This window comes from Lynx rufus, unplaced genomic scaffold, assembly GCF_022079265.1.
Source record: "Lynx rufus isolate CCGP_SWC_20201006 ecotype Redwood Valley unplaced genomic scaffold, mLynRuf1.p SCAF_9, whole genome shotgun sequence".
In the NCBI taxonomy this organism is placed as follows: domain Eukaryota; kingdom Metazoa; phylum Chordata; class Mammalia; order Carnivora; family Felidae; genus Lynx; species Lynx rufus.
Genome location: NW_025814897.1, coordinates 11354502 through 11364789, shown reverse-complemented (window position 1 = coordinate 11364789; position 10288 = coordinate 11354502). Strand labels below are relative to the sequence as shown.

At 54.5% G+C, this 10288-nt stretch overlaps 1 protein-coding gene across 1 annotated transcript in view; it reads right to left on the bottom strand.

Annotated features, from left to right (window-relative positions):
• Window positions 1-340: 340 nt before the first annotated feature.
• NCAM1 (neural cell adhesion molecule 1) overlaps window positions 341-10288 on the bottom strand; it is a 316387-nt gene continuing 306439 nt past the window's right edge. Inside the window, exons 16-18 of the mRNA XM_047072349.1 lie at window positions 5827-6034; window positions 4737-4853; window positions 341-1374 (exon numbers count right to left, since the gene is read on the bottom strand). Of these exons, the coding sequence (XP_046928305.1) occupies window positions 1254-1374; window positions 4737-4853; window positions 5827-6034 (446 nt within the window). The 3' untranslated portion in view covers window positions 341-1253. The remainder of the gene's footprint in view (window positions 1375-4736; window positions 4854-5826; window positions 6035-10288) is intronic.

The window sequence follows — 10288 nt, the reverse complement described above, 5'->3', positions numbered from 1 at the left end:
TATGTATATATTTTATTTGGCTTTCTACAAAAAGGGGATGTTTGGGGTAAAAATGTGTGTTCACCAAGACCAGCCCCAACTATACAATCTTCTCTGCTTCATTCAACAAAGCCTAAGGAGTCCTTCAAAAGGAAGGGGATGCAGATGCCTAGGGGGGGGCAGACTCTTTTTCACAGATACAGGCAGGTGGTGGCTAATCAGAAAGTGGTCTAACCCCCAAGGAAATACAAAAAGAATTGAAGGGCCAAAAGAAAAAAAAAAAAAAGCAAAACCACTCCAGAACGAGATGGATTTTCACCTGAGTTGCACACAGGCAAAAATTTCAAATCAGAATGGGGGTGGTGGGGGTGGGGGAGGAGAGCCACTGTAAACAATCATAGTTTGTAAAGTTGTCCTGTGCGAAAACAAGCCTGTGATGACTCTACCCGCCTCTAGGCAGTATTTGTAACTTAAAAAAACAAAACAAACAAAAAAAAAAACAGCTATTTTACATGGACATTTAAACACAACCAAAGTCAGACAGTTGTCAACTTGTAAACACTGGAAAACAAAGATGGCAGAAAGAAAAAAAAAAGAGAGAGAGAGAGAAAAGGAAGGAGAAAGAAATTCGAATATTGCAAACTGAGATCTGCCCCCAGAAGCTGCAATTTGGCCTTCTTCCTACAAAACGAGAGTCTACGTGGGGATTGAATTCAGCTAGAAAGGGTGACACACTTTGCATACTGAACAAATACAAAGTGAACAGAAATTATAACTTATTTATGGGGTTTTACAGAGTTCAAACTCGACTCAAAGTATAAAAATAAACTTGGACTTTGTTCATTCGTTAGTCTTAGTGCCTGGAAGCACTTCTCTGAAACTGGTCTGTGCCAATTGGGCAACACCAAGTGCGGTCTTCCTGAACCTAGATTTTTTTTTTCTTTCTGAGCTTCCTAGATTCTTAATTTGGGGTCCTTTTGTTTGGTTTTTAAATGGTTTCAGGGAACGGAGTGTCCTAGTTTGGCTGTGGGTTTAACCTTTTTGTCTCATTTTCTTACAAGTGAGTGCGCAGCAAAGGAACCCTTTCTATAAACCTACAAAAAGGAGATCCCCTGTTTATCTGTTTACTTTTTTTTTTTAAAGGCAAAAGACACTAGAGGAATGAGGTGTGTGTGTGTGTGTGTGCGCGTGTGTGTGTGTGTGTGATATTGGAAATGCTCTGGTGAAACTATGGTGTCACTTTTTACTTTGATCTGCTCATTTCTTGTCACCCATCATGCTTTGCTCTCGTTCTCCTTTGTCTGTGTGGCGTCATTGGGGACCGTCTTGACTTCGGCTGGCGCTGGTTTCGTTTCTGTCTCCTGGCTCTCCGACTTTGCTTCTACGGGGCCCTTCCTGCAGAGAATTGGGAAAACAGCAGTGAGAACACAATCTACAGTAACTCACCCTTCAGCCAGTCCCTCGGAGGGGGGGGGGGGCTCCCGCTTAGAGCAATGGTCTCCATCCTTGGCTGCAGGCTGGAATCACCTGGGAGCTCTAAAAATCACTGGTGCCTGGGCTCTACCCCCAGAAATCCTGATTTAATTGGTCTGGGCATGATGACTTTTAAAAGCACCCAAGTGACTCTAAAATGAAGCCAAAGTTGAGAGCCACTGAATCTGAGGAATGAGACCTTTTCTGTTCCAGCCCTAATCCAGTGTCAGGGACCCAGGGGCCTTACCTGGGGTGGTGGAAGGGGGCAGCAGATGTGGCCTTTTCCTCACCCTGATCGGTATAATTGGTATAATTAGTCAGACTGGTATAAATGGGGCATGCTGGGCTGGTTCCCCAGTACTGACTCCAGGGGCCCCTCTGCAAACTGCCTTGCTGTTGCCTGTCCTTGCTCCCACCACACCCTGTGCTCTGTGTTTCCTGGTGATGCCTCAGTGGTTTGCCTGGCCAGGGTGAGAAAATTTCATGACTGAGGCAGCTTTTTGTGCCATGAAAGGCTAGACTGGGATGTCACGCTACACATGGGGACAAGGGGAGTAGGGGGGTTAGGGGGTGCTGAGTGGGCGGGATAGAGGAGTCCTACTTCCTGGGGTTCAGGGCTCCTGGGGACAGTCCTATTTCAGCTCTTGGTGGCAGCATACCGCTCATGTGGGGGCAGCCACAGGAGCCTCTGTAAAAACCTAGGTCTCGCTCTGCCTTATTCAGTCTCAGGAGTGAAAGTCTGATCTAAGGATGCACTGGGGCAAGCAGGCTTAGACCCCAGTTCCAACTGCATTTTGGCATCATATTTAAGAAACCTGCTAAGTTTAAGGACTTGCCCTTGAACCTGGAGACCCAACAGTCATTCGGTGCTTGTCAGCTCTGACTGTTCCCAGACATTCCAGGTCAGAAGAAGCAAGAGTAGGTGGTGGTAGTGGGGGTAGGGGGTGAGGGGGTGGGGTATCTGGGGCCGGAGTGGGACAGGGCCCTCTGGACCGCATCCTCTCCCCACATGGGCCTTGGGGTCTGCCTCTTTTCTTCCTGCGTAACAGTGCTGTTCTGGTGGGGACTCAGCCTGGACCCTGGATAAACACACTGTCTGTGGGCCCCAGGGTGGCCAATAAGGGCACCTTGGCCTCCTTAGCTCGCTTCCCAAGCTACGCTCATCAGGGGCCCGACTGCGAGGCTCCCCCCCACCCCGCCAGGGAAAACAGAAGTGGCTGCTAGGATGATAAGGAGAAGACGTAATTAACAAGGCCTAATTAGTGAGCAGGTGGCTGCCTGCCCCCCTTCTGTCCCCGCCTCATCCCAGCCCCCTGGTTGACAGTCGCCTCAGAGAAGCCCTGGAACAGGCTGAAGACACATCTAACAAAAAGGACACAGCACAGCACAGACAGACGCACACCACCACGGGACATAACCCGACGACAGCAGACAAAGAGAGGCCGTACTCGGTCTTTGCTGGTGCAGGCGAAACAGAGCTGTCTGCAGTGGAAGGGGCAAGCTCAGGGGCTTGTCCACTGGCCCCAGCGGTGGGAGCAGGAGAGCCCAGGGCTGCAAAAACATCCTTTGCAAGGTCAATATCTGGGGTCTTGAAGTTCCCTTCGTCCATTTTAAAGTCCTCGCCCTGGGCAGGGTTTGTGGCGCTGACGGAGGCAGCCTCGCTCTTCGGGCTAGTGAGGCCCGTGGCTGCTGCCTCGGTCGGGCTCTTCACGGCGCCGGGCTGGGTGGGCTCGGGGTCCGGGCCTTTGGTGCTGGGGGCCTCCTGCTTGGCCTGCGGGGCTGCCGTGGCAGGGGCGGCCGCTGCCGCTAGGGGACTGGTTGCCCCGGCCGCGGTGGGGCTCGGCTTGCTCGCGGGAGGGGCCTTGGAGGCCTCCCCCGCGCTGGCAGGGGCGCTGGGGCTGAGCACAGCCCCCTGGTGAGCCAGGACACTAGAAGACAAACTTCCAGCAGCAGGGGCTGAGGCCGGGGTGTCGCTCAGGTCAACGAGGGGGGCAACCTTGGGGGCCGAAGCTGGGGGAGGGGAGGAGGCGGTGGCGCCGGGCCCCTTGGAAGGGGTGGCCTGACCAGTGGGCACAGAGTTTGAGTCAGGCGTGGCCGTGGCCGGGGGGGCAATACTGGAGGTCAGGGTGGTGGTCTCACTGGTGGGGCTGTTCTGAGCAGTGGCAAAGGTTTCGGTGATAGTGTCAGAGTTAGCGGTGACGGTGGTGACAGAAGGCAGCATGTCCTCGACAGTGGCTGTGGTGTCGGCCGGCAGCCTGTGGGGAGGACAGGAAGTAGAAGAGAATAGACAATGAAGCTGGGACGAGACAGAGAAGCGGGCGTGGGGAAGGGGGGCCGCAGCCAAGGAGGGGTCGTGGGCAGGGCATGCAGTGACGCACAGGCACGGACACAGGCCCACAGAGAAACGAGGACAGCAAGAGGAAGCACACGCCCAGGCGGGCAGAAGAGGAGACAGGAGACACAGACCTGCTGGCCCTTCCTCCCTGCTGATGCCCCTCCAGCTCTCTACGCTGCACTGCCTCTCCCTGCAGCCCTGTCTGACCCCTGCCTGCACCCCAACTCCAGGAGAGGCGAGCCTCAGTTCGCCGTCCGCCACTGCTGGCGTCAAGGACCCCGAGGAATGGGCCCTGCTGTCCTAGGGGCTCCACGGGAACTGATGGGGAAGGTCGGGAATATGGCAGACAAAGAGTGCTCCCAAGGCCCCTAGCAGCCGCGGGTTGTCCAGCCAGAGATTTAAACTAAATCCGCGCTCAACTCCACTCCCTTCAAAGCCCCAGCACTCACGACAGCCAGCCTTCGTGACCGCCTCGGCCAGACGCGGTTTCTGACTGAGGGTCCCCCAGCCTTCTGAGAAGAGAAGGGTCAGGGAGCTCCACGCGCCCCACCTCCTCTCACCCTTCCAGGAAGAGCGCAGAAAACCCTAGAGCTCTTGAAAATCCTACACAGAATCTGCTGAGCCTCTCAAAGCTCAGAGCCTCTCTCAGTGCGGTTGTGTCCCCTTCGGCCACTTCCAGAATGTGCGTGTGACTCGGGCATAGGGTCTAGAGATCCCACTCACCCCTGGAACCCTTTCAGAGCATCTGCAGGCTCTTCACAGAACCAGGAATGCCTTCTCTCTAGGGAGAGAGTGGGCTCAGGCATTTCTGGCCAAGGGCTCCAGAATCTGGGCCCCATTGTTGGGCTGGGAGTGGTGGGTGGGAGGTATGGGAGGCGAGGCATGGGTGAGGCGATGAGGTGAGTGTGGGGCTCTGCGGCCAAAGTGCCGCCCCTCCCCACCCACGTACTCGGGCTCCGTCAGCGGGGTGGTCTCGTTGGGCTCCGTGTGTTTCCCTCCATCGTGGTTTGGGGTCCGCTCCTCCTCGGTCCGCACTTCCACAATGGGTTCCTTGGACTCATCTTTCCTGTGGAGAGAGTTTTGCTGGTTCGATCCCGGCCTGCTGGGGCAGGAAGGGGGCTCCCGGGGAAGCTGGCTACAGCTCAGGGCTCCTGGGTTTGGCCCAAAGTTGATGTGGGGGCGTGGGCATCTCAAGCCCAAGGGCCCGAGCCTCAGCTCCCACTCGTGCTAGCTGTGTGACCGTGAACATTGGATTCGCTCGCTTTGGCTTCCGTCCCCTCATCTGTAAAATGGGGCAGGCAACAGTCTCGACCTTGCCTGGCTGTTGGAAACATTAACTGAGACAATGAATGTCAAGTGCTTAGCACAGTGCCTGGCACAGAGAAGTGCTCAGATAATCTGTATTTACATACAGTGCCTGCCCTGTGGTGGCACTCACAGCTTACTCCCTGCTTTGCCTCTCATCACCTTACTCCAGCTCAGGTCCACCCAGTGAGTCTGTGAAGCCTCTTGCTCATTGGCTCAGGACCCGTTTTTCCAGAGATGCTGGAGGGGACAGCATCTGGATGGTCAGCTCCAAAGGGACAGGAAGTTTTACCTGTTCTGTTCGCAGGTGTAACCTAGTGTCTGGGAACAGAGCCTGGCCCTGTTTTAGCTGCTCAGTAAATATCTGTTGAGTGATACATGAATGGCTGAATGAATGAAGACATGAACGAATGGCAGCGAGGCAAGTGTGTGTCTCCAGTGCTACGGCAGGTCCCCTCCAAGTTTATTTAGCTCTGAAAATTCCCCTCAGTTTGGCCTATGCAGGGATTTTCAACCTTCTCTGGAATTCTAATACGTTAGATGTGGGGTTGGGCCCAAGTGTTAGCTTTTCAAACAGGAATCCCCAAAGACTGTGTTTTAGGAAACATTTCTCCAATGCTTTTTTTCCACCTTTGGGGTTTCCAAATGGGGAAACTGAGATGGTTCTGATGCTAAGCCCCCCCGGCCCAGGGCAGAGCCTAGACCCTAGCAGTGGCAATTAGGTCTGCACTCACGAGAAGGCGGCTTTGCCCTCCTCCATGTCCTTGCCCTTGGCTCCGGGCCCAGCCTTTCCGCACAGGTTGACGGCAATGCACATGAGCAGCCCGCACTTGTTCAGGAAGTAGCAGGTGATGTCCACCACCACCAGTAGCAGGACAAAGATGACGATGAGGATGCCCACAATGGCCCCAGTGCTCAGGCCTGAGGTAGGGCTGCCGTTGGCTTGAGTGGGAGGGAGGGAGGGGGAGAGAGAGAGAGAGAGAGATGGCTGGTGGTTAATACACTGACGTGCAGACTGCTGGACCCTGCAGAGCAACAGCCCTTGGGGGTGGGGTAGCACCTATAGGACAAAGTCGTGGCATTTGTGTCAAGAGTGGCACCTTCCGTGGGGCCTTTCTACACCCCGGTGTGGAGACAACAGAGTCTCTCTGTATCTTCAAGAGGGCGGGATGGCAGCCTTACCTCACAGACCAGGGGGTAGGGGCATGAGGCTCCCACAAGTCGGGAGGAGTGGGCACCAGGAGCTGTATTTCCACCCCTGCGCTCAGTCTCCGAGCCTCCCCCAGCCCCATCCTTAGCTGATCTCCTCTTGAGCTCAGGGAAGCAGGCAGGCAGGTGGTGGTCACCGGGTTCAGGCTAGACCATGGCTCTTGGGAGTACTCAGGGACAGGGTCCCAAATGGGGTGGCACAGGGTTCCCAAGGCTTCCTTTGGGCTTGTGCTGGCACGAGGCACAACAGTATGCCCAGTACCCGACCCCACCTCCTCTCCTCCTCTTTAAGGACGGCTCTAGATGATCCTGACCTTGGACAGTGTACCTTGGCTTCATGGCTTATCCTTCTTCACTGCACCCAGGGAGACAGACAAAGACCATTTACTCTGGAGACATGGAGGTCTGCCCAGGGTGAAAGGTTTGGGAATACTCACCATCTGGGAGCTCAGGCACACTTGGATCAGACTTCAGGAAAACCAGCAGACTCACCCAGAGATGCACACCCACACGGACAGGCACACTCACACTCAGGGCAAAGGTCCTCTGTGCCCACTACAGACAGACACATTCTCCCGCTTGAGCAGCCCACAGCATGCCCGTTCTGGCTGGGCTCACTTTGAATGACTCAACTTGTGTCGCACTCCCCAGGGCCCCGGGGGTGTTGGTGGTATCACAGAAGGACCCCAGCTCCCCAGGCCCCCTTGTGTCAATGTTAGCTGCCTGAGGTGGCCCCCTGTTTGGTTCCCCCCCACCCCACCCCAGTGTCTGGGAGATAAGAGGTCATGCTGTGGGCAGCGAGCTCTGCCCATAAGCCAGAGCCAGTGACATCACACTGAAACACGAGCATGTCTGCTTCGTTTTTCTTCTTCTGGAAAGATAGAGTTCAAGAACTGGCTGCTCCACCCCACCACCAGACCTTGTCTGAAGCTTCCTGTGCTGCCAGGACCCACTGGGATCCCCCAGGTCTGCCGACTAGAGGCGGGAACTGTGGCCAACACGGTCTGGGTCTCGCTGTGCCTTTGCTGAGCCCCAGGCCAGGCCCAGTGGCCTGTTAGCCACACAGCACACCAGATAATGGAGGAACGTGTAGTCCGAGGTGACATGTGCTCAGACAGGCCCCAGTCTTCTTCTTCCATGCAGTCTGTGTTCCTGGGACTACTCTTTCGTCTGCCCAGGGGTCCCTGGTCAGGTATCGCGGAGCCTCTTCGGCGGTGGTCCCACCCCACTGGCCTCTGTTTCAAAGTTTAATTCAGGGTACAGACCGCCAGGCCAGCAGGCCACAGACGACTGCTCATAGCTTCATTTCTCGCACCCAGGGTGCATTTGGGCCTTATAGTTGGAGAAGACTCTCAAATTCTTGAGTATTTTTGGCTTCTCTGGGACCTTGGTCTTGCTTCCCAGTGTTTCCTCCTCAGGCTTGCTGGCTGGTCCCATCCAACCTGCACTGAAAACCTTAGCCTATCCCCCAGGAAGGTCCCAATACTGGCAAAGGCCTCTGTGCTCAGAGGACCCAGCTTCAGCCACGCTGTCTCTGGACTTCGGCAGCAGGAAACTGATGGCTGGCCCCCGTGATCCGCTAGAGCAGGTCTTTTCCCTAGCAGCTCACAAAAGCAGAGGAGAGCATTTGTTCTTCTCTTCCGGCTCCTCATACATTCCACCCAAAGAAGCAGAGAGGCACGCAAGCCTTCCTGATGTTCAGAATCCCAAAGCTGGTTCCCTGAACAGGGAGGAATTACCAGCCTTGGGCTTTCTATCCCATGACAGTGGCTTCCAGCCACTGCCGCCTCCTGACGTCGGTGCCCAATAGGTGTCGAGTGCCTGCTTCCCGAGGAAGGAGCCTAAAGTATTTGGGGGAGGGGAGAATGTTTGTATTTTTGGACTCAGTGGCATAAACTCGACATTCCGAGGTTTACACATAAGCGTGGTTTTAGGGGACCAGTCATACCTCTGAAGAGGACAAATGGTCCACGGAAAGGGGGCTCTGTGCATGTGAGAGGCAGCCACTGTCCACCTTGTGCTCTGGGCTCGTTAGACCTGGCTGGAGGGCTGCCTGGCTTCTGCAGGCACACTCAGGGGAAGGGCCAGAGGATACAAAGACCCCGGTGACGTGAGACAGAAAGAAGGGCAGCAGTCTTCCCTTCTACTGGCCTAAAGGCCTTACACATGTCGTGGACTCTCCCACACCTCTGTTGTAACTCATGGCACTGCTCCCCGCACCCCCTCCCCCCAACCCATCCCTGTGCTCCAGGCCAGGGCCTTCATCCTACCTGCTGAATACACCCAGCCCATTCCTGCCTCAGGTCCTTGCTGACTCCTTTCTGGGAACCCTCCAGCCCCATAACCTCCTGGCTGGCTCTTTGCTGTCCTACAGGCCTCAGCTCAAATGACACCTTGCTGGAGAGCCCTCTCCCTCCGTCCCCTGATCTCTCACTCTGCCCAGTATCTACCGCAGAGTAGATAGAGTAGTAGAGTATCTGTTCTCTTCTTACTTCTATCTGCCACTTTCTGTTCACTTGCATGCTTTTTATCTGGCTGTCTTCTCCAGAATGTTCTATAGGGTACTCTGTCTTAGTTCTCCCCAGCATCTAGCACAACCCGACTCATAGGAAATATTCAAAGAATATTTGTCAAAAAGAGGAGTGGGTGTTTAGTTTGGAGATGAGAACACCATCTCCAGATGTTTACAGATGTGTCGTGAAATGGAAGCGGTCTTGGTATCACTGCTGGATGGAAACTGTAGGGGTCGGGGGTAGTTCAGTTTCCCTCGAGAGAGAGCTAACAGTGTGAGCTGCCTCGGCAGGCAAGCACCCTGTGCCTGGACACCCTTGGCAGGGATGCCTAGTGTTCTGGAAGAGGCTCCTGTGTTGGGCAGGGCCTGGGACAGAAGGTGTCTCCACACCCTCTTCAACCATGGGAGCCTGCCGTCCCATGTCGCGGTCCAGCACCCTGCACACGGTACAGGTCCTCTGCACTGACTTTTCCCCTGGAAGACTAGAACACTCAGTGGGTCCCATTTTTATTCACTGGTCCTCGGGATTTTATTTTTATGTGAAAAATAAACACACCTTTTAGCATAATGTTTGTCACTCGCAGCAGAATTTCTAGGGTGCTTTAGACTCTGGGGCTCCCCAGTTCTAGTGAATCAGGATCTCTGTGGGTGATGCTCAGGAATCTGGGTGTGGCCGAGCGGCCCTGGTGATCCTTATACATAGCAGAGTTTGAGGAGCGCTGTCTCCAGGCCACCTTGTGCCTGGGTCACAGTGAATAATAGTGGCTTCTATGACTCCTGGCCCACGGATGAGCTGTGGAGTCTCGCCTCGTCGCCCTGACCACTGAGGTGGTCATACTGACGTAACTGACGTACTGAATGTATGGAGAGAGGGAGCAGAGACTGTCCCTGAAGGAAAAAGGACCAGCCAGTTCACCACTTAGAGTACAGACTTCCAGAGGAAGTAAGAGGCTCCTTAAGCTAGAGAAAGGGTGTGTGTACCTTTTACAAAAAGAAGCTGTACGTAAGGGAAACACCAGGAAATAGATGAGAGGGTATGAAAGTCAGCATTAATTACCTCTGGGGGATGTTACAAAACTGTGTAGCTCAGGAGAGCCAGGAGGACATAGGTTATCTCCTACACCTTATGTAACATTGTATAAAAAAGGAAAAATTAAAACCTTCCAGGGGTCTGTCTTTGCATGACCTTACGCTGGCCTCCTGTGACTGACTCACCCCACATCTGCACACACAGACTTTCTTGGGAGCAGTTCCTCCATAACCTCCAGGGTCACAGCCACCCGAATGGTGATGCTGCGAAAGTGAGGCTGTCCATCTTCTGTGGTTCCTGGCACGGGAGAGGCTGGCACTGACTGGGGAACTGGCTGCCCCATGACAGGGACCTACATATATCTCTCTTAAATGCCTCAAAATGGGAAGATGGGTCTCACATTTTACAGACGCCAGATGGGTCTGAGTCATTATGTCACGGGACC